A 23,840-nucleotide genomic window follows, 5' to 3' on the forward strand; every position below is an offset into this window, starting at 1 on the left:
CTTTTTTATTATTCATGTTTTCCGGTCACAACAATAAAAGTTTTAACAAATGATCATCACTAGTAAAAAGTTACCTTCCTGTGACCTCTGGGTCGATCCAGGCAGACAGAAATGATCTCCTTAGAGTTCCACCCCCCCACACCTCCCTGGACGACCACTCCCCCACAGAAAGGGCTTGGCTGCTCCATAGCAGATAAAACATTATTCATATGTACAAATCCACATTAACATCCTTAGCAAAGGTCACGTATTTACAGCGCTAGTCCGCTAGCAGAAACACCACTAAGGAGAGTCAACTTCCATTACACTCACTTCACGATTGTTTCGTTTTTTTGTTGTTTATTTATTTGTGTTTCCTTAGTTACCACGGCTGGCCCTCCCAGTGTGGCAGAGCCCAGAGAGGAGTAGCAAAACGAAGGAAAACTTCTTTCAAAAACACATGAACCTTCACACACATGGTTCCTGCCGCCACTACCGTGGCAGTGGCACCTGTGTACAAACGACACCTGCTGGGCGAGGACACAGAACAGCTCTGAGGATATCGCCACCCTGTTATGCTACATCACAGACATGCTCTCCATCACAAACTTCAACAGCTCAGCCCCCCTCCTCTTCCACTGATTAACTAGTGTTCTCCAGCCTAGACTCCACCATGCCACAGCAGGCTAGGCTAGGCTACCATAAGCTAGGTTACCCATGCTAGGCTAGAGCAACCCAGGCTGGGCTATGCTAAGCTAGGCTAACTCAACAGAGGCTTGTCTAGCAGAGATAAAGATTCAGGCTTCATTTTCCCACAGCCACAAACATAGAAAGGAATGCACTTTGGTATTGACCAAATGCCCTGGGTTGATTAAATTCATAATAATAATAATAAGAAGAAGAACAATATCACGACAGTCTGAGGTAAAATATCAAAACGACTAACGCTTGCAGCTAACGCTAGCAACTAACGCTAGCCCTGTAGCTCCTGGATGTTAAGGCGAAGCCAGTTAACCCTTCACCCCCATTCGCCTAGCTAGTGTTCTCCTATTGGCTGAAGCTAATGTTCCTGGTCTCTCGCAATTGGCTGAGGCTAGTGTTTCTGGTCTCTCCCTATTGGCTAGGAGCGTACACATGGGAGAGTGTCAGGGCAGAGATGTAACCTGAACTGCATCGTAGGATACATCCAGGGCCACGCCCCCTCAAGGACCTGTCATGGAGGCATGGGGTGTGTCTTTGGGCGTCGCTAGGGCATGATCGTGATCGCCTCCTCCTCCCTCCCCCCCTCTCCTCCCCCGTCCCTAGTAGTGGCCAGCCTTCTGCTGAACCTATCACGGGCTAGGGCAGAAGAGAGGGTGAAGTCTCGTCTAGAGTGTTAGAGAGATTGGCGTTGATAACCAAAGGCACATTGTATCAAACCTACAGGTTCGTCACATTGTATCAAAACACAAAACCACAATAAAAAAGTTAAAACACCATATTGGGGAATCCCCCATCCCAACACCCCCTCCCCCCTCCCTCCTTCCTTCCTTTCTCAAGGCAATGTGTACCTGTGCATTACATCACCAGATTGTGTACCTGTGTATTACAGCATAACACATCGCCTCACAGTTCCCGTGGCAACAGTAGACACAAACTGTAGACCCTTGCAGTTGTTGTTTATATTAGCTCATCTCCGCTCCTCTGAGGAGCAGGTCTATCAAATAAATACAGGCAAACTTTTTACCACCTCATAAATATCTATCAAATCCTTTGGAGGGTCGCAGGGTCAAAAAACAGGTAAATGTAGTTGTGCAAATGTTTGTGGGTGACGGGGTGGGAGGGAAAGATCAACACTTATTGGCTTTGCGAGGGAACACGCTTTTAAGAGTTTCACCTGTGTCCCAAGACTTCGAATCTCAGGATAAATACCGAAATATGTTTGAGAGACACTCAACCCTAGAAACATTATCAGCTACACAGGTCTCAGCCTGGATTCAAAGAGTTAAAACAGAGGTAAACACACACACACACACCCTAACACACACCCACAAACACCACCCCAGCACTGAGACAACACAGTGTTGAAAATCCTAATATTCAAGTATGTATATTTATCTATATTGTTTTTCTTCATATAATAAGCATCTTGGCTCATCCTTACTTTTTTACCCTCCCCTTAAACTACCCTCCCTCCCTCCCTCCTAAACTATTATCCCTACCTCCCTCCCTCCCAGACCCAGATTATGTGTTTCTACCTACATCATCCTCATGAAGGAATAAACCGACCTCAACTCAAGCACCAACGTGTCCAACATGACCTTCCCACTTGAAACACGGGCCCCATGCTTTCAGTTCCCCCTGGCAAACAATCTGCCTGCCTGCCTATTTTTAAGAAAGGGTTTTAGCACCAGAATAACAGTTAGAACAAAATATCAACATATCAAGTCCACCGCAGACGTAGAAAGTTCTAGAACAACATAGCATGCTAGCTCTGTCCAGTAGGAAGCAGGCCAGACAGCCAAACCTGCTCTCTCTCTCTCTCTCTCTCCTTCCTCCCCCACTCTCTCTCCTTCCTTCCTCCCCCTCCTCCTCCCCCACCCTCCCTCCTTCCTCCCCCACTCTTTCCTAATATTGTTATTTTAAGGAATGTCAAGAGCAGTATAGGCACCTACCGCTGTCTGTCATGTAAACATTGGTTATCACGTTTCCCTCCGCCAACTTGAACTCTTAACAGTCATAAAAACTTGCGATTTTCGTTTAGACCCTTCGAATCTTCCCTCCGCCTCGATCTGCTCTCTCATCGTATGCAAGACAATGAGGGACAGATCCTGTCGACGTGGCTTCACTCGTGGCCTGCCACCGGTTAGCTCGCTGAGCTAATAGCACAGAGCTATGCTCTTTAGCGTGCTGCTAGGGCGTTGTGCTGTATAAGGCTAATAAAAAAAGGCCAGGTCCTATGTACGATAGGCTAGGCTAGCGTGCTAAGGCCAGGTTTGTACGGATGCTAAGTTACGCCAGGCTAAACTAGCGTGCTAAGGCCAGGTTTGTAAAGATGCTAAGCTAGGCTAGGCTAAGCTAGGTTAGGCTAGAACACTGCACACACACCCCTGAGATTAAAAACCTAAAAGCGCTGTTCCCTTTGCGCCGCCATTTCCGTGTATTTTTGTGTTTTACTGAGTCGAGGCCCGCTGCAGTGGATATGTGTATGACGACCTCCAACCCCTGACCCTGGAGTCTGTGCGCCCCTTCCCGTAGGACCCTCCGCGTAACCAGACACAGCAAAACAGGCAGGTAGCTAGCGAGCCAGCCGGACCTCTGGCTAACGCGCTCAGCTAACCAGCTTGGGCAACACTGTCCTCTGCTGGATATTCCCGTTGGCGTCTGTCATCTGGGCCAGATTAGTCCTGATCTTGGAGGCAGACCCTGAGGTGGGAGGTAACTTGGAGATGGAGGTTGGGCATTCCGTGCCCCTCTTCACCGGGGGTTTCTCCCCGGCTGTGGGGGGTTTGGGCAGCCGCCGTCTGAGCCAGGGGTGCCTGAGAGCCTGGCTAGGGGTCATCCTCAGGGCGGAGTCCCACTCCAGGCACTGCTTCAGGAAGTCCAGGAACAAGGGGTCGTCACAGCCCTTGAGGGCCGTCACCCACTCCTTGCTCGCCGGCGGGCCCCTCAGCTTGCCGCGGCGGGAGCGCCCCCCGTTAAGCGCGGTGCAGCCGTCTGGTAGCGTGGTCACGGTGCAGTACCGGGGGTAGCCCTTGGAGCTCACAAAGTTCTTGGCTCTCTTGGAGGAATCTAGAAGCTTCTGCGACGGCATTCCCAGAAGCTCGATGATGCAGGCCAGCTGATCGCCCTCGTCCTCCCCCGGCAGCAGGGGATAGCCGGTCAGCAGCTCTGCCAGGATGCACCCCAGGCTCCACATGTCGATGGGCATGCCGTAGCGTGACCCCAGGATGACCTCCGGAGCACGGTAGAAGCGGGACTGGATGTAGGTGTAGACGCGCTGGTGCTCGTAGCAGCTGGAGCCAAAGTCGATCACCTTGATCCCGCTGCGCCCCTGCTGCTTGAGAAGGATGTTCTCCGGCTTAAGGTCGCAGTGGATGATGCGGTTCTTGTGCAGCGAGTCCAGGCACTGCAGGATGGAGTGGGCGAACTTGCGTACGAGCGGCAGGGAGAAGCCCTGGAACTTGTTCTTCTTGATGAGCTCGTACAGGTTCATGCTGAGCAGCTCGAAAGTCATGCAGATGTGGTTGCGGAAGGTGAAGTTCTCCAGCATATGGATGACATTCATGGACGAGTCCTTGTCCTGTTTCCTCAGGTGCTCCAGGATGCGGATCTCCTCTGCGGCCTGCCGGTGGAAACGCTTCTCGTTGCGCACCATCTTCAACGCCACATGGGTGTGCGTCTTGTGGTCGTACGCCTTCACCACCTGGCCGAAGCTCCCCTTGCCGATCACCTTCAGCACCTCGTAGCGGTAGGAGACGTGGTCGTGAGGCACGTGGACGTACGAGCCCTGGTCGTCGTCGTAGCCGCCGTTGTTGGAGCCGCCGATCACGCCGGGGCGTTTCTTGGCGTTGGGACCGGTGAAGTACACCTCTGGGTAGCTGAAGATCTCGTGGTGCTCGAACGCCGTCAGCTTGGTCATGTGCTGCTTCATGGCCAGCTCCGGCGACAGCGCCGATGGTTTGAGCTTGCCGTCAATCGACTTCAGGGAGGTGGAGCTGCCCTGCCGGGTGGAGTCTGTCTGCCGGTCAGGCCCGGGGAGCGCGCCCCCTGCACGGCCCCCCGGGGTGAGGCCATTGGGCTGTGTGGTGAGGACGGCCCGCTTGTTGCTGTTCTCCTCGTACAGCTGCTGGACGTGGATCTGCTGGTGGGACTCCACGTGAAGGTGCTCGTTCATCATGTGCTTATTGCCTCCCACCTGCAAAGGAGCAGAGAGGAGACGAGGGGCGTTAGATGCGGGGACCTGTGGAGGCGAGGAGAGACTAAACGAGCGCCCCTCGATACCACAGACAAACGGACTGAAGTGAATGAAGAGATGGAGACGGAAAGAGAGAGAGAGCGACACACAAACATTATATTACAAAAACAAGGTTTATAAACAGTACGAAACACACTACGATATTGACAAAGAGAGAAAGACCAAGAACAACCCTACATGTGAGAACACAGGTCATTATTCAGGTAATCCCTTGGTACTATGGGGTGCGTCTAATAAGAATATAAATAGTTTGATGTAACGGGAACAGGCTGAATGATACTGGCAGCTTGTTCTAAGTCAGGGCTTTACCTACAAGCTAATGATCAGGACATTACTGCTTAAGTGTGACAGAAAGCTCCGAGGCAGATGTGTGTGTGTGTGTGTGCGTATTTAGAAGAATAGAATAGAACCTTTATTGTCATTGTACATTGCACTACAACGAAATTGGATGCAATCCGATCAGTGCAACATCAAAGAAAATTTGGAGTGTGTTAAGTGCTTGAGTGTTAGAGTTTGAAGCAGGTTGCCTCACACTGCTAGAGAGATGACCTCACACACACACACACGTGTCCCCACTGCACACTGCTTATCTGGAGCGGGCTAAGCTAGAGAGATGACCTCACACACACACACACACACACACACATCTCCCCACTGGTAGCGAGTGTAACTTAATCACACCTGTTAATTATAATAGAAGGCTGCTCCAAGGACCAGAGGACACCCAACTAGGGGTGTGTGTGTGTGTGGTGTGTGAGTTTGAAATAAAGAGAGAGGACTGGTGTACAGGGACCAATTTGCAGAAGCAACACACACTATAGAACAGACACACACACAAAGTAACATGAGTCGAGTGCACACACACACACACACACATCAAGGACAGTCCTCTCCTAGTTAGGAAATCTCCATCTCTTCACACCATCACATCAGCTCTGCATAACTATGATCTCACACACCTCAAAACAGCAGCCCCTCCTCCTCACCTCTCACCCCCCCTCCCTTCCTGCCCCTGCCTGATCATGTGACCTTCGATTCTTTTTGTGTATAACTTTCTGTCCATTCCATGCTCTAGAGCGGGTGCTGCCATACACACACACACTCACGTCTATGAGGGTGTACAGAAGAGGTATACACACACCAGGAGAGTGCATGCCAGCCAGACAGAATGGTCATTTTAAACTCTTAACCGATGCAAACAATACAGGTTGTGTGAGTGTGGTGTGTGTGTGTAGTGTGGTGTGTGGTGTGCGTGTTTCCGTCCTTGTGTGTGTGTGTGTGATGGTCCAATAGCGTGAGCCGAGGACAACAGAGCAGAACGGCAGCCAATGAATGAACAGAACGACCTTGTGAGAATTACATACACAATTACGCTATCACTAATAATAAGAACACCTGTGGTGTTGCCACACACACACTCTCTCTCTCTTTCATGTCCATCTGTCTTGTAACATTCTTGCATCTCTGTTATTACAGTGTAACTGTAGTGTAGTTGTTATATTGTCATTAGTGTTACTATGGTGTCATTACAGTGTTATTGTAATGTTATTGTAGTCTCATTACAGTGTTATTGTAATGTTATTGTAGTCTCATTACAGTGTTATTGTAATGTTATTGTAGTCTCATTACAGTGTTATTGCAGTGTTGTAGCGATGTTATGGTAGTGTCATTACAGTGTTGTAATAACATGTTTTATGAATGTGATCTCCTAGTGTCTCTAGTCACCGCGTGGGGGACGGCTACAGCTCAGTGGTTAGAGCTTCTGACTGCAGCTTAAGAGGTTGGAAGTTAAAATCCCCCCTGCACGTCACTTTGGATAAGTGTCTGAGACAGTCAGTCTGCTACATGAACATGATGGCTGTCTGGCTGCCGCGAGACACAACACTGGCTCTCTGACAGGAGGAGAGAGGGAGAGAGACAAAAGGAGAGAGAGGGAGAGGAGAGAGAGACAAAAGGAGAGAGAGGGAGGGAGACGAGAGACAAAAGGAGAGAGACGGGGAGAGAGAGACAAAAGGAGAGGGAGAGAGACAAAAGGAGAGAGGGAGGGAGAGAGGGGTTGTTGAGACATGGCTCAACTGTTAAAACAGTGTGCCCGTTTTAAACACACACACAGAGAGAACTCCCCTTTATCTGGCTTGATCCTGTTCCTTGTATAGTAGTTAATAACCATACAGCTAACACACACCTACAGACTCAAACAAGTTCAGAAAAACAACAAAAGACAACCACAAACACACAAGTTAGGAGAACCCTGCACACACGCAGGCCTTCCAACCCCAGGGTCAACCAGAGGGTCTATATTTACAACCCCAGGGTCAACCAGAGGGTCTATATTTACAGCGCCTGAACGATGGGAGCAGAGAGAAGTCCTCTCAGTGCCAAGGATGATCCCTGCCTTCCACATGCAGGAATAGACTGTGCACATACAGTACCAGGCTAAAAACACACACACACTTCCCTGAACCTGCACTTACATACAGTGCTATAAACACACACACCTCCATGAACTGGCTAACCTGGGGAGAATAGCTCTCTCTTTCTCATACAGCCTTAACAGCCCTGTGTCTTTCCCTCTCTCTATTCCACCCTCTCTCTCGCTGCAAAGAATCTGAGTGTGATATTATTTACAGCTGGCCTTTGCAGCTGTAGGACAGTGCAATTCAATATCTCCCAGCGTCTCCACTACATCGTACCTGCTGGTCGATAGCTGCGCCTTGCACAACAGTCAACATTCTCCCTGGGCTAGCCCCCCTCAGCTGCGCGTCTGGGAGAGAAAGCTAGCTAGCTTTAGTCGTGTGTTTCCATGCACCGCCATGTTGTAACCCCTCCCCCACATACACCAACCACCCGGGAGAGCAACAATTCGAAGCCACACGAGCCCTATACCTGTATGGCAACCTTTTAACAGCACAAGAACCCAACAATGTCTTTCAGCGCCGGGGGGCGGACTGAACCGTAAAACGTTAATGAGAACCACGGTTTTTTTTACTGTGTGAACTGCCGACTCGGGTTATCTACTACGCTATGTATAAATAGCTCCTTAATCTTTATCGTCACTGTTAAACTTCACATGGTAGGGCTGGGTGGAGGTGTCCGCCGTCCCGGGGGCCTACCGTGCACGGTAGACTCACTGTGTGCACGGTAGGCCTGGTTTAGGTCCCGTGTCGGTGCTTGAGGATTAAATTAGACGTGTGCTATGCGGGCTATGTACATGCTGTCCCCACGCGCGTTATGCCCAAAAATGTACACCGCACGTGACCGTGGCAACTTGTTACTTCGCGCTCTGGAGCACAAGCCACCACCATGCGAGCTGAACTACCTCAAAAGTGTTGTTGTGTCCGGTGTGCATCAAGCTACTCTTACTGAAACACACACCTAGACAGCTGTTAAAAGCAAGGCTGACAACCAAGCACACTGTGATTTATATATCTAAAAGACGTAAGAGTCTTAAACGTGAACAACACCGCTAAACAAACAGGGTTTAACGGTAAAACAAATGGAACCGGAGGTTCATACCGTGAGGGAGTTGGCGTTCCTGAGCGGCGGTAGTGTAACGGGCGATGTGGCTTCAGTCCCTGCTACGCCCCGGAGACCCCCACCAATTCCGGGGGATGATTGTAGCTGGCAGTCCTCTCCCCCTTTGCCTACACGGGCAGGAAATAAGACACATTTTATGTATTTAGAGTGTCGTGTTGGATGACACACTGCAAACTTAACACGACCAAATTAGCTTAAGGTGTGAACGTGTAGGCTAGCTATCATACAGAGGCAGTCTATCTGGGGATCTAAACTCACATTATAGGGTCGTCTCTATATTCGCATTTTGTGTACGCTAGGTTTAAATCTGATAACGACAACAGTTGCACCAAATAGGTTGTTGGGAAAATACAGTGTTCCGTGAACCAATGAATTCGCTTCTTTATCAGTTACCTTTATATCGGTCGTGTAAGAAAACAGAAGACTACTGCGCGTCTACGGGCGTTTACAGCACATTTCAACCCGATCAACTACCTTCTGTGCAAATCCTGAATACACAATCACATCTGATATAGTTATATATATTGCTTGTAATAGGCAAGGGCATGAAACGGCTCGCCATTAGCTACCGAGAGAGAGAGATAGGATCGCCCCCGTCGCCAAAAGACAAGGGAAGCCGATCTGACTCATAAAGCCAAACGCTTACAGCGGCACTGACAAATCCTTAGATCCGTTAACAAAATTCCACCGGTGCTACCTGGTCAATGGAACGTCATTTTGGAGTGTTGTGTGTCTGTTCGGTGGCGGATTGACGGTTCCTTACCAGTCGGGTAGACTGTAGCGCAGGGTTTCTTGGTTAACATGGCCGCTTGAGAGTCACAAACAGAAACCCCTCTCCAGATGATCCCCTCCTCCCTCTCCGGTCTCTGTTCGACAACTCTTCTACTCCAATCAGATGCTACACGCACACTCACATTCTGTCCCTACACTGCCGACACTAGCGGGGCGGACTACGCACACACACGTACACACACACACACAACCCAAAACGTTGCTAACCATCACTTAGAAACGGGGACCGACACAACAAAAACAAATTGCAGAAATGAAAGATTAGGAATCCCGCACTGTTGGCATGTCTTAAATTCCACCGTTTCAACACTGTCCGTATTCGGAAGTTCTTTTTTAGACAACTTGTATGCTCTTAACGTTCATACTGTCGGGAAGGGACAGCTACAACAGGCTAATCTGAGTGCAGCTCTTTCTTATCCGCCAGCGCCGGCTCGTCTCCACCTCTCTCTCCCAGGTAATCAGCGCGTGCAATGTCTCTGCATTAGCGGCTAATCTGGAGCGAGTGCCCAGAGCAGGCTAGTGTGAGACGATGAGAAGGGGGAGGGGGCCGTGTAGGTAACTCCTAGAACACACTCCTCAACCTTTGATGTTCAATTTGCCATACCGGCTTCATTCTCCGTTAAACAATCTCACGAGGCAGAGATGCTAGTCCGTACGTGTCCTACAGGCTTGGACACTGGTGTCATGGAGTGAGCATTGATAGTGTGTGTTTGTGTATCTGTGTGTTTCCGTTTTAGTGTTTTTTCCAAGTTTGTGCGTTGGTGTTTGTGTGTGTGGTGTGTTTGTGTGTGATAAAGTCAGCTGATGAGCTCTCTACAATCTAATCAGAGATTAAAACAAACAAACACACAGATACACACAAATACAGAGACAAACTGTAAGATAAAAAGATCAAACACAATGTGCTGAGTCTGGTATCTGGTCAGCAGTGTGTGGGGGTGTGTGAGTGTGTGTGGGTGGGTGGGTGTGAGTGTTAGGAAGACAATAAACAACAAACTCCTCCCTCCTCCCTCTCTCTTCAAATAATCTTTTAATATTCTACTCACCAAACACACACACACACACAGGAACCACACACACACGGGAACCACACACACAGGAACCACACACACAGGAACCACACACAGGAACCACACACACAGGAACCACACACAGTCCATACTTAGCTGTGCAGTAGGCGGCATGAGAGAAGCTGAGGTGCTGTACGTCTCAAACACAGATTCTATTTCTGTTCCTGTCTGGTCTGATGAATCACTCCTCCAATCTCCTGTCTCACACAGAACATACACACACATGCAATAGCGCAAACTCACACACTCTCATGCAGTCTGTGATGGAAGAGGATGGATGCACACTGTTGATCATCATGACTCAGAGAGACAGGCTATTTCTGAGTCTGTTAGACACACGCACACACAAACACATTTTCATGCTTATACATACGCACGGAGTAACACGCACACAAACATACATAACAACGTACACACACTCCTCCTACACTATAGGAATCAGGAGAGATGTGATGGAGACACAGTCTATCTGTCTGTCTGTCTGAACACACACACTGTCCCCCTCACACACACACACTGTGACCAAGCAACGGAGATATGATACTGCTGAATTATTGATTATTGATGTGTGTGTTTGTGTGACAACAGAGGAGCACACGAGGTTGGCTGCTCAAGTACTTTGATGACTCCTCTCTTCCTCTCCTCACCCTCCTCTCTTCCACTCCTCACCCTCCTCTCTTCCTCTCCTCACCCTCCTCTCTTCCTCTCCTCACCCTCCTCTCTTCCTCTCTTCCTCTCCTCACCCTCCTCTCTTCCTCTCCTCACCCTCCTCTCTTCCTCTCTTCCTCTCCTCACCCTCCTCTCTTCCTCTCCTCACCCTCCTCTCTTCCTCTCCTCACCCTCCTCTCTTCCTCTCCTCACCCTCCTCTCTTCCTCTCCTCACCCACCTCTCTTCTCTCCTTCTCCATTGTAATTATATCAGACAGATAGAGAGATCAGCTGGTTTGACAGACATGCTTGGTATAGATCACTCTCTCCTTATCACCCTGACAAGCAGAACTAATCAATCCACTAATCCCATCCACTCACTCATCTATCTCAATCAGTGATCTTTTAGACTCCTGCCTCTCCTCCTCTCCCCTCCATGGTCCAGGTCTCTCTGTGTCTATTAGCACCCCCCCTACCCCCCCTGCCCCCCCTGGCCCCCTGCCCCCCTGGCCCCCCTGCCCCCCTCACTGAGGAGCAGAAAAACCCGACCCCCATCCTCCAGCTCTGGTTATTTTCGGGGCCATTTCTCAGCACAGAGGGACCCAGTGTTAACCCCTACAGCTGTCTCACACACACACACACACACACACTCACTCACAACCAGCTCTCTGCCCCTACTGTACCTCCCTCTCCCCCAATCTCCCCTTCTATCCCTGTTCTCCCTCCCTCTCTCACTCCTCGCCTCCCTCTCCTCAAAGAACTGGCTGACCCAGACCCACAACACCAGTTAGGGGGAGAAAGAGACATAGAGAGAGAGAGAGAGAGAGAGAGAGAGAGAGAGAGAGAAAGAGAGAGAGAGAAGGAGAGAGAGAGAGAGAAGGAGAGAGAAGGAGAGAGAGAGGAGAGAGAGAGGGAGAGAGAGAGAAAGAGAGAGGGGAGGAAGAGAGAAAGAGGGAGAGAAAGAGAGAGAGGTGGAGGACTGCTGAGAAAGATGGAGAGAGAGAAAAGATGTTGATGATGAAGAAGATGAGGATGGTGAAGATGATGATGATGAAAATGATGATAGTGGTGATGGTGATGTGATGATGGTAGTTTGTAGTTAATGTGTGAGTGTAGGATACTGAATATGATCTGTACTCTGGTACAGGGAGTCAGGGGGGTGGGTTATTCTGTGTGTTGTGGGGGGCTAGGGGGGGGCAGCTGGTCAGGCAGTCGTAATTCGATACCTGGCACCACGCAAGGGATTATGGGGCCAAATTGAAATCCCAACAAAGCAAATCCAAGCTGGGACCGAGACACAGATGATCACACCAAGAACCCAACTCCTCCCCTAACCTCCTCCCTCCCCCTGCCTCCTGCCTCCCCCTCCCTCCCCCTGCCTCCCCCTGCCTCCCCCTCCCTCCCCTGCCTCCTGCCTCCTGCCCCCCCCTCCCTCCCCCTGCCTCCTGCCTCCCCCTCCCCTCCCCGCTCCTGATGCTTCAACACATTCAAACAATCAAATAATGAACAGATGAAGGTACCAGATCATCAGACTCATGCAGTACAGTCGTACAGTCGTACAGTATTAAATCTGGGTCCGTGTCTATTTCTGTCTCGCAGGGCCAGCCAACCTCAGCAGATGCCCCAGCAGGCAGACTCCACCTCCACCCCCTATCCCCCTGCCTCCCCCCTGCCTCACCTCCACCCCCTATCCCCCTGCCTCCCCCCTGCCTCACCTCCACCCCCTATCCCCCTGCCTCACCTCCACCCCCTATCCCCCTGCCTCCCCCCTGCCTCACCTCCACCCCCTATCCCCCTGCCTCCCCCCTACCTCACCTCCACCCCCTATCCCCCTGCCTCCCCCCTACCTCACCTCCACCCCCTATCCCCCTGCCTCACCTCCACCCCCTATCCCCCTGCCTCCCCCCTACCTCACCTCCACCCCCTATCCCCCTGCCTCCCCCCTACCTCACCTCCACCCCCTATCCCCCTGCCTCACCTCCACCCCCTATCCCCCTGCCTCCCCCCTGCCTCACCTCCACCCCCTATCCCCCTGCCTCCCCCCTACCTCACCTCCACCCCCTATCCCCCTGCCTCACCTCCACCCCCTATCCCCCTGCCTCCCCCCTACCTCACCTTTCCTACAACCTACCTCCCCCTGCATACAACCTACCTCACCCTATCTCCCCTTACCCCCCCCCCCTGCTAAGGCTAGCAAGATACCAACTGGTGAAAGCAGCAGTAGGCTAGAGGGCTAGCATGTTTAGCAACAGGCTAATGGAGGACTAGCATGTTTAGCAACAGGCTAGTGAAGGGCTAGCATGTTTAGCAACAGGCTAGTGAAGACTTGATGAAGACTGGGAACTGAGCTCTTCATAACTTTTAGTTTGTTTATACAGTTATAAAGATGTTCGGACAACAGGTGTCTGGAAAGCAGGTCTGAGATTTGGTGTGTGTCTGTGTGAGAAACAATGTGTGTGTGTGAGTGAGAGAGAGAGAGTGGCAGGGAGGACATGAAGAACCCACTGCCCCCTAATGAAACCTTAATAACCCTCCCTCTAACACACACATAGTTACGTATTACACCATTTGAAACAGTTGGGATGCTCTTGATTTAGAGTTCAGTTCAACCAGAGAAACAGTTTCCATCCTGATGGCAGAACACCATTCTGCAGGAGGGATGGAGGAAGAGAGGGAGAGATATTTGGGCTGTCAACTGATAGGTCAACTACAACGGTCATGCTATTTGGTAGGCTGATTACATCTGTACATCTAACTAGTTCAAGTTTCCAGGTGCATGATGGGAGGCCGAGGACACGGCCACAAACAGAATCTTCTGAGAACTGACACACACACACACACACACACATGCACACACACAGCCCTGCTGCTCTATTGTTGCAGTACAGACAGCTGTGTGTGTGTGTGTGTGTGTGCACGTACGATAAAGAGAATTGGATCTTGCTAGGAAGATGTCTAGCTAATGTGATGACGATGCACTATTACTCAAGGAGACAGGAAGTCCATTATCTGTCTCTCTCCCTCTCTGTCTATCTTCCTCTCTCTATCCCTCTCCACCTCTCTCCCCCTCTCAATCCCTCTCGCCCTCTCTCTCTGACTCTCTGTCTCTCTCCCTCTCACTAAAGAGTTGTAAACTTCAATAAGATCATGTTCTCTCTTCAACATGGCAGGCATCCTCCTTCTCCTCCCTCTCCTCCCTCACCTCTCCCCTGTAGATAAGACAGGAATCGCAGGGATAGCATGATTGAGGGATCCACATCGATGCCGAGCCCGGAAGAGGAGAGGAGGAGGGGAGGAGAGAGTAGAGGGGAGGAGAGTGGAGAGGAGAGAGTGGAAGGTGGAGAGAGTGGAGGGGAGGAGGGTGGAGGGGAGGAGAGAGTAGAGGGGAGGAGAGTGGAGAGGAGAGAGTGGAAGGTGGAGAGAGTGGAGGGGAGGAGGGTGGAGGGGAGGAGAATGGAGGGTGGATATAATATTACAGAGATGGTCTCAGCTCTCTGGTGCCACTCTAACTGCCCGACAACCTTCTGGTCTGCAGCTATCGCTACACAACAACACCACAACACCAAGACAATCTACGTACAAAATCAAAACTTCAACACAGCAAAAACTAGACAACAGCCTCGAAACAGCGTTGCAACATCCTAGACACAGCATGGACATACACGCATACTCTCACACACACTCCACACACACACACTCCTCGTACACACACTCCACACACACACACTCCTCGTACACACACTCCACACACACACACACACACTCCCCACACACACACACTCCAAACACACACTCCACACACACACTCCAAACACACACTCCACACACACACACTCTAAACACACACTCCACACACACACACACTCCAAACACACACACACACTCCAAACACACACTCCACACACACACACACTCCTCGTACACACACTCCACACACACACACACTCCTCGTACACACACTCCACACACACACACACTCCAAACACACACTCCACACACACACACACTCCAAACACACACTCCACACACACACACACACTCCAAACACACACTCCACACACACACACTCCAAACACACACTCCACACACACACTCCAAACACACACTCCACACACACATAAAGAGCGTTGAGAGACGCCGGGTTGGGTTTGTTTCTTCTACTTTGATCTGCTGATTATTTGATCAGACAATTCATGCACAGAAAACTCACACACACACAGCAACACACACACCTGTGTTACCATATCAAGGAGTTATTCATCCTGGTCCTTCTATCCAGAGTCTGCCAACCAGGAAACACCTGCCCGTGTGTGTGAGAGTGTGTGTATGTGTGTGTGTCAGTGTGTGTGTATGTATGTGTGTGTGTGTCAGTGTGTGTGTATGTATGTGTGTGTGTGTGTCAGTGTGTATGTACACGTGTGTGTGTCAGTGTGTGTGTGTGTGTGTTTGGTAGCACATGTCCAGGTCAGGATCACTGAGGAATTCTAGGTTATTTATAGGTACCGTGGGCCTGTGTTACCGTGGTGACCTTCCTGCACAGTCAGCTGGGCCAAAGTTGTGTGGTGTTTGTGTGTGTTTGTGTGAGTGAGGGAGTGAGTGTGTGTGTGAGGCTGGCTGGCTGGCTGGCTGTATCAGTCAGTCAGGGTGGATAGTCTGGATGGTATATTTAGACCACATCAGAGCAGCCCTGTACACCCCCCCCCCCCCCCCCGACACCTGACTGGTACCTGCCCCCCCCCCCCCCCCCCCCCGACACCTGACTGGTACCTGCCCAGGGATGAAGAAACCAGCGACAGTGTCGGGAACACAGTTCCCATCAAGTGGAAGTTACAAACTGAAGTTTTAAATGTTATGGAGTAAGAGCGCCCTCTAGTGCGATGCAGAAGCAGGTTCACTGAAGGAACTGAGCTGTCTGTCTCCCTCCTGAGGATCTCCTGGGTACTGCAGGGCAGGGACAGACATGGGTGTGGTGTAGGAGAGGGAGAGGAGGGGGGAAGAGGGGAAAAGGGGAGGAGGAGGGGGAGAGGAGAGGAGGGGAGAAGGGGGGAGATGAGGGGGGAGAGGAATGTGAGGAATGCAGGTTTCAGCTGCCAGGCCCCGGGAGAGCAGCACTCTGGGTAATCATTGACCAGCGCACAGCCTTCTGGGATAGAATAGCTAACCTGACAATCAGAGCATGAAGCTACACAAACACACCCAAGCTGGGGCCTGACAGGTACAGACTGTGTGTGTCAGAACACAAGGCCCAGAAGTCTTAACAGTGAGGATTTTATTTACTCTTTAAAGTCAGGACCATACATGTGCAGGGAGGAAGATCACACAGGTTTAGAGAGAGAGAGGGAGGGAGGTAACATCATACAGGAAGCACCTCACCATACAGGAAGCACCTCACCATACAGGAAGCACCTCATCATACAGGAAGCACCTCACCATACAGGAAGCACCTCACCATACAGGAAGCACCTCACCATACAGGAAGCACCTCATCATACAGGAAGCACCTCATCATACAGGAAGCACCTCACCATACAGGAAGCACCTCACCATACAGGAAGCACCTCATCATACAGGAAGCACCTCACCATACAGGAAGCACCTTATCATACAGGAAGCACCTCATCATACAGGAAGCTCCTTATCATACAGGAAGCACCTCAGTACAGAGGACTTGTCATACATAAACAGCACTGACACTGGTCATACTACACACACATTCTTATAATACACACACACACTTATAATACACACACACACTTTCTTATAACCAACGTCAACTTGTCAAACATTGTGTCCTCCCCCCTCAGCCTGCAGCCCTGTCTCTCTCTTGCTGTCCTCCCAGCCGGAGGGGGAGACAGGGGGGAGACAGATCCTCCTCCTCCCAGAGACAGCCCAGCTCATCCTGCCTCCCCCCCTGCCTCCCTCCCTGCCTCCCCCTTAGTCTGCTCACAGGAGGCAGTCTGAAGGCTGCTGCTGGGAGATGAGGGACTGATTGGATGACAGACTGGATGACTGGCTGGATAACTGGCTGGATGACTGGCTGGAAGGCTGGTTGGATGACTGGCTGGAAGGCTGGTTGGATGACTGGCTGGATGACTGGCTGGAAGGCTGGTTGGATGACTGGCTGGATGACTGGCTGGAAGGCTGGTTGGATGACTGGCTGGATGACTGGCTGGAAGGCTGGTTGGCTGGCACGAAAGAAAGCTGATTGGAAGGCTTTTTGGTTTGCTGTTTGGAAGGCTGTTTCTTGTCTGAGGCCCAGTCTGGTATGAGTCGCTGACAGACTGAATCTCAGCTGTGTCACCAGAACCCCCCTCTCTGTCTGGGCAGGGGTCCAGGGGGGGGCGGGGGGCCAGGGGGGGGCAGGGGGCCTGGGGGGCTGAAGGAGGGGCATCCCCTCTTCCTCCTCCTCCTCCTCGTCCTCCTCCTCCTCTAACCTACAGAAAACAGGAGTTAACATTCACAAAGCTTCTCCCTTCTCCCCCTCTCTCTCCCTCGTCCTCAACAGTAAGACTGACCAGTCTTTAAATCATTCATCAGTAGGACATCAGCTCCTGCAGCTGCTACTATAGAGACTGAACACTCGTTTATTTCCCCCTCTCCTCTCTTCCATCTCTTCCCTTTCTTCTCTCTCTCCCTCCATCTCCTCCTCCCAGCTCTCCAAGCACTGACACTGAACAGACACATTCATCCAAAGCCAAGTGTAAATAGTGAGTACATGCATGTTCAGGATGACCTGTGACATCATCCCCAGGTTCTGACCTTTGACCTGCTCTGCCTGGCAGTGGCTCCTGCTGCAAGGGCTTCTGGGTAAAGAGGGAGGGGTTGATGGGGGGAAAACGGCTGCATCTGTGAAGGGTGGTACCCCTCACCTCTAGACAGCTGTACACACACACACACACACACAAATAAACACCAGACACATACACAGCCTTTGACAAAAGGGATTTTCAGATCCGAGGTAACTACTGTCGAATGCTAGCTTTTACCTGGGGTCTGTAAGGTGCTTTCTGATTGGAGGGAGTTTGTGGGTGGGGCCAGGCTCTCTCTTAGCAACCCCTTGTGATCTTCTGACCAATGGGGTGAAGCTCTGGGTGCTCATCAGACTGGGCATGCTCTGTAGACTAAGAAGCCCCTCCCCCTCGTCTGTCTGTGCCTCTTCAGAGAGCCAGGTCCTATTCTGACACACACACACGTGCATGCTAGCACACACACACACACGCGCGTGCACACACACGCACACACACACACACACACACACAGAAATATTTTAATGTAGTGAAACTTTTTTGTGTTTCAGTTTCTAGAGTACTGAAGTATCTTCTCTCACACAATCTCCCTCTCAACACTCCTCCCACAATCCCCTGCTTCATCCTGTGTGTGTTTATCAGCCAAGCTCAGGAGCCACACAAACACACACACACACAAAACAACTGGTATCTGGCAGACAGCTCTCTGAGCAATCATCTCAACACACCCATTAATTAGGCTCCCAGAATCTTCCAGAAGCAATTATTTACTCTCTTAACACAGAAACCAGCAGGAACGCTTCGATTCTATTAGCAGGCAGTCATTTACATATAAATAGTTTTGTGTAGGAGTGCGTCTGCTGTGGGAACTTCCTCCTCCCAGATCTGAAGCAGCAGACTCAGCTGCCCTTCTGATGTCTACTGTCACTCAAGGTTAGCTTGCTCAGACGTACCTACTAACATAGAAACTGCTGTCTTAGAAATAAAGTTAGATTTAACAACTATAATATTATATACGTAGTGCAACCTTAAGTTCCCAGTTCCCTCCAAGATGAGTCAGAATGAGAGTACCTGTGTACCTGTGTGGAGGTGTGTGTTGGGTACCTGTGTGTGGAGGTGTGTGTTGGGTACCTGTGTGGAGGTGTGTGTTGGGTACCTGTGTGTGGTGGTGTGTGTTGGGTACCTGTGCACGGAGGTGTGTTGGGTACCTGTGTGTGGAGGTGTGTGTTGGGTACCTGTGTGTGGTGGTGTGTGTTGGGTACCTGTGTGTGGAGGTGTGTGTTGGGTACCTGTGTGTGGTGGTGTGTGTTGGGTACCTGTGTGTGGTGGTGTGTGTTGGGTACCTGTGTGTGGAGGTGTGTGTTGGGTACCTGTGTGTGGTGGTGTGTGTTGGGTACCTGTGTGTGGTGGTGTGTGTTGGGTACCTGTGCACGGAGGTGTGTTGGGTACCTGTGTGTGGAGGTGTGTGTTGGGTACCTGTGTACGGAGGTGTGTTGGGTACCTGTGTGTGGAGGTGTGTTGGGTACCTGTGTACCTGTGTGTGGAGGTGTGTGTTGGGTGCCTGTGCACCTGTGTACGGAGGTGTGTTGGGTACCTATAGGCGGAGGTGTGTGTTGGGTGCCTGTGCACCTGTGTACGGAGGTGTGTGTTGGGTACCTGTGTACCTGTGTGTGGAGGTGTGTGTTGGGTGCCTGTGCACCTGTGTACGGAGGTGTGTGTTGGGTACCTGTGTACCTGTGCACGGAGGTGTGTGTTGGGTACCTGTAGGTGGAGGTGTGTGTTGGGTGCCTGTGTCCTCATCATGGCTGTTGTCCAGGTGTTGTCTCGTCTCTCCTCCGGTGAGGAGCAGAATGTCACACAGACAGGATTCTGACCTGGTCTCCTGCACACTGGGAACACCCACTCACTCTGATAGGCTGAGACCACCCACTCACTCTGATAGGCTGGAAACACAAAAAAGTCCATCTGTACCTGGAGAGCTCTCCTGCCCCCAGGTGGCCATAGATCTAACCCTCACCTGCTAGTGTGTTAGTAGAGAATGATGCCGGGGTTGTAGAATGATGCCGGGGTTATAGAATGAAGCCGGGGTTATAGAATGATGCCGGGGTTATAAAATGATGCCGGGGTTATAGAATGATGCCGGGGTTATAGAATGATGCCGGGGTTATAGAATGATGCCGGGGTTATAAAATGATGCCGGGGTTATAGAATGATGCCGGGGTTATAGAATGATGCCGGGGTTATAGAATGATGCCGGGGTTATAGAATGATGCCGGGGTTATAAAATGATGCCGGGGTTATAAAATGATGCCGGGGTTATAGAATGATGCCGGGGTTATAGAATGATGCCGGGGTTATAGAATGATGCCTGGGGTTGGTCTGCTGTAAAGGAATGTAGAAAGCACACACACAGTAAGACAACAATCTGCATCCACACACACCTTTATTAATGTTGCGTACGGAGCTGACAGATTAAGAACTCGTCCTGAACATGTCAGATAGAGCCTGCTGTGTGTGTGTGTGTGTCTCCTTCTGATGGTAATGTAACATGCTACTAAAGGTGACGAGAGAACAGCAGCTGATAGGTCAGCACAGCCACTCCCCTCCCGAGCCCTGACCAATCAGATGAGACAGGAATTACTTGTGGTCACACATCCCCTCCCTCCTCAGATCTGCCTAGCAACAGACCAGGTGGACACAGTAGAAACAAGATAGAAACAAAGTAACAAAAACATTATGGTCCACCAACCGGATACCCCCACGCCACCCTACAGCTCTCCTATTGGTTAGGAACTCTCCGGCAGGTCAGAACAGTTCGTCTCCCATTGGTCGCGTTAAGCTCAGGCAGTCCACTCCTATTGGTCAGTTCATTTGCATGCCACCAATCAGTGCCACCGGTATCTCAGTAGCCAATTGGCATGGAGGTACCTGTGGAATTTTCTGGAATCACATAACTCCAACTGAAAACACAAAAGGAATGAACAGTAATGTATTCTTCTTGTCATCTAAAAAAAACAAAAAAGATACACAAAAAAAAGGTAAAAATGATGGTGAGCTTCCAACTACCAGAGAACTCTTCTGTAGTTTCGGGGTTCCTCCTCTTCATTCTCTCTTTCACATTTTTTTCACATTTTTTTTTTTTTGTGTAACTTTCTAAAGTCATTGAACATTTGTATTTTATTTATCGATTCTTTTCGTCTCCACTCGGGCAATCTCTCTCCTCTAAACTGCTGATTCAGTGCAATGCATCATGGGACAACGGAGACTCCCAGGGTTGAGAGAGCGGGGGGCGGGGCTGGGGGTGTAAGGGGTGTGGCTGGGGGCGGGGCTCAGGGGCTGGGGGGCGGGGCCTAGCTGGTGTCCATGGACTCCATGTTGGCGGAGGAGGAATCTCTCTGCACGCTGTCGAAGATGGCGGCCAGCTCTGGGTTGGAGCTGATCTGGGACTGGAACTCTCCCATCAGAGGGCTCTTCTCCGCCTCTGGGATGCCCAGCAGGGCCACCACGGCACGCATGGCCGAGCGCTTCAGCTCGTCCTGCTTCTCAAACTCCTGCTTAACGCTGTTCGCCTTCACCTGGGGGGGGCAGGGGTTAGAGGGGTCTGTACCTTGGTGGTGCAGGTGTGTGTACCTTGGTGGTGCAGGTGTGTGTGTGTGTGTGTACCTTGGTGGTGCAGGTGTGTGTACCTTGGTGGTGCAGGTGTGTGTGTGTACCTTGGTGGTGCAGGTGTGTGTGTGTGTGTGTACCTTGGTGGTGCAGGTGTGTGTACCTTGGTGGTGCAGGTGTGTGTGTGTGTGTGTACCTTGGTGGTGCAGGTGTGTGTGTACCTTGGTGGTGCAGGTGTGTGTGTGTGTGTGCCTTGGTGGTGCAGGTGTGTGTGTGTGTGTGCCTTGGTGGTGCAGGTGTGTGTGTGTGTGTGTACCTTGGTGGTGCAGGTGTGTGTGTGTGTGTACCTTGGTGGTGCAGGTGTGTGTGTGTGTACCTTGGTGGTGCAGGTGTGTGTGTGTGTACCTTGGTGGTGCAGGTGTGTGTGTGTGTACCTTGGTGGTGCAGGTAGCTCGTAGAGGCTCCACCAGTCTATCCAGTCTCTGCAGCACAGCGCTGGGACAGAGAGACGACAGCCGTGCTAGCATCAGGAACGTCAGCATCTACACACACACACACACACACTCCAGTGAGGGTTTCCTCTGAAAGGTCCGTACTTCTTAGTGACTGTTGATTGCTGAATAGTGTGTGGGTGCTTATATGAGTTTGTATTAGGGGTGGGAGAATGAAATAGATTCACATTTGAGTCGGGATTCACATCGATTCACAAATGTAAACAAAAACAAAAAATGATTAAACAATCGCAAAAAATCGTGAATCGATTTTTTATCGATTCGAATCGTGAGGTACCAAAAGATTCCCACCCTAGTGTGTGTGTATATATACAGTTAGGTCCATAAGTATTTGGACATTGACACAATTTTCATCATGTTGGCTCTGTATACCACCACAATGGATTTGAAATGAAACAATCAAGATGTGCTTTAACCCTTGTGCTGCCTTCGGGTCACATGACCCAAAGGTTCACAACGAACCATTGTTGTGTTTACCCAATTGTACCCAATACAAAAACAAATAAATAGCATTTTCTTTTAACCTTCGCAATGTGGGGGGTCTGAGACAGCCCAACGGTTAAAAGAAAATTACTCACTTTGTTTTTGTATGCGGTAAAGTTGTCGTAATACGACGGTGGGTCACAATGACTGATGGGTCAGAATGACCCGAAGATAACACAAGGGTTAAGTGCAGACTTTCAGCTTTAATTTCAGGGTATTTACATCCAAATCAGGTGAACGGTGTAGGAATTACAATACATTTTATATGTGGCCCCCCCCTTTTTAAGGGACCACTATATATATATATATATGAGTGTGTGTGTGTACCTTGATGTCGTAGTGGTCCTTCAGCCCGTCCTCTACGTGGTTGAGGAACTCGAAGATGTCCAGCCGGTCCAGGCAGCTGTCCAGCAGGGTGTACATGCACTCAAACGCTGCCTTCCTCAGGTCCAGACCATCATCCACTGTGTGTTTGAACGGCCCCATCTCCACCTGGGGGGCAGGATGGGTGTGTTCAGGTGTGTGAAGGCGTGTGAAGGTGTGTGTGTTCAGGTGTGTGAAGGCGTGTGAAGGTGTGTGAAGGTGTGTGTGTTCAGGTGTGTGAAGGCGTGTGAAGGCGTGTGAAGGCGTGTGAAGGCGTGTGAAGGTGTGTGAAGGTGTGTGAAGGTGTGTGAAGGCGTGTGAAGGCGTGTGAAGGCGTGTGAAGGCGTGTGAAGGCGTGTGAAGGCGTGTGAAGGCGTGTGAAGGCGTGTGAAGGCGTGTGAAGGCGTGTGAAGGTGTGTGAAGGTGTGTGAAGGTGTGTGAAGGTGTGTGAAGGCGTGTGAAGGCGTGTGAAGGCGTGTGAAGGCGTGTGAAGGCGTGTGAAGGTGTGTGAAGGCGTGTGAAGGTGTGTGAAGGTGTGTGAAGGTGTGTGAAGGTGTGTGCTCAGGTGTCTGTGTGTGTTCAGGTGTGTGTGTGTTCAGTTGTGTGTGTGTTCAGGTGTGTGTGTGTTCAGGTGTGTGTGTGTGTGTGCGCGCGTCACCTCTCTGATGAGCTCCTTCCTGACTTTGGTCTCATTGTACAGGTGAGGCAGCACAGTGTCCAGCAGGTCTCTGATCAGAGATGGCTTATTATGGGCTGCAGAGTTGAACGTTACCAAGGCAACCCTCCGAACGTTCAAGTCAGGGTCCTCCAGCGTCTTCAGGAAGTCTCCTGGAGACGACCAATCACAGGAGACAACCACATCACACCTCAACCAATCACATGCCATGGCCTGTTTGGGTATGTGTATGGTGTGTGGTGTGTGTGTGTGTCTCGGTGTGTTTTGTGTGTACCTATGCAGTTCTTCAGCAGGGGGTCTATGGTCTGTGGGTGGTCTGAGATGGTGAATTTGACTGCTGTTACCACGGAACTCCTGGCATAGGACGACCCTGGAACACACACAGACACGCACAGATTAACTTGGGGCGAGAGGAAGAGGTGGATAGAGAGACCAAGACTTACTGAGGTTATTGTTAAACAGTGTGAGTGT

General features: G+C 50.7%; 2 protein-coding genes and 1 long non-coding RNA gene across 3 annotated transcripts in view; all 3 read right to left on the reverse strand.

Annotated features, from left to right (window-relative positions):
* Positions 1 to 2,191: 2,191 nt before the first annotated feature.
* On the reverse strand, positions 2,192 to 9,693 carry dyrk2 (dual-specificity tyrosine-(Y)-phosphorylation regulated kinase 2). The gene is made up of 3 exons (XM_062483325.1): positions 9,237 to 9,693; positions 8,453 to 8,580; positions 2,192 to 4,876 (listed from the first exon to the last, which is right to left on the reverse strand). The coding sequence occupies exons 1-3, from the start codon at positions 9,274 to 9,276 to the stop codon at positions 3,290 to 3,292; spliced, it is 1,755 nt and encodes a 584-aa protein (XP_062339309.1). The 5' UTR covers positions 9,277 to 9,693; the 3' UTR covers positions 2,192 to 3,289.
* A 7,912-nt stretch (positions 9,694 to 17,605) lies between these two features.
* Positions 17,606 to 18,866, reverse strand: LOC134037484 (uncharacterized). Its single transcript, XR_009932529.1, has 3 exons — positions 18,834 to 18,866; positions 17,970 to 18,182; positions 17,606 to 17,862 (listed from the first exon to the last, which is right to left on the reverse strand). It is a non-coding gene; the product is annotated as an uncharacterized LOC134037484 (long non-coding RNA).
* A 1,287-nt stretch (positions 18,867 to 20,153) lies between these two features.
* cand1 (cullin-associated and neddylation-dissociated 1) overlaps positions 20,154 to 23,840 on the reverse strand; it is an 8,350-nt gene continuing 4,663 nt past the window's right edge. Inside the window, exons 7-11 of the mRNA XM_062482778.1 lie at positions 23,644 to 23,739; positions 23,352 to 23,521; positions 22,658 to 22,822; positions 21,770 to 21,877; positions 20,154 to 21,304 (exon numbers count right to left, since the gene is read on the reverse strand). Coding sequence (XP_062338762.1) covers positions 21,080 to 21,304; positions 21,770 to 21,877; positions 22,658 to 22,822; positions 23,352 to 23,521; positions 23,644 to 23,739 — 764 coding nt within the window. The 3' untranslated portion in view covers positions 20,154 to 21,079. The remainder of the gene's footprint in view (positions 21,305 to 21,769; positions 21,878 to 22,657; positions 22,823 to 23,351; positions 23,522 to 23,643; positions 23,740 to 23,840) is intronic.

The sequence above is a fragment of the Osmerus eperlanus genome, chromosome 17 (assembly GCF_963692335.1).
Source record: "Osmerus eperlanus chromosome 17, fOsmEpe2.1, whole genome shotgun sequence".
Classification (NCBI taxonomy): domain Eukaryota; kingdom Metazoa; phylum Chordata; class Actinopteri; order Osmeriformes; family Osmeridae; genus Osmerus; species Osmerus eperlanus.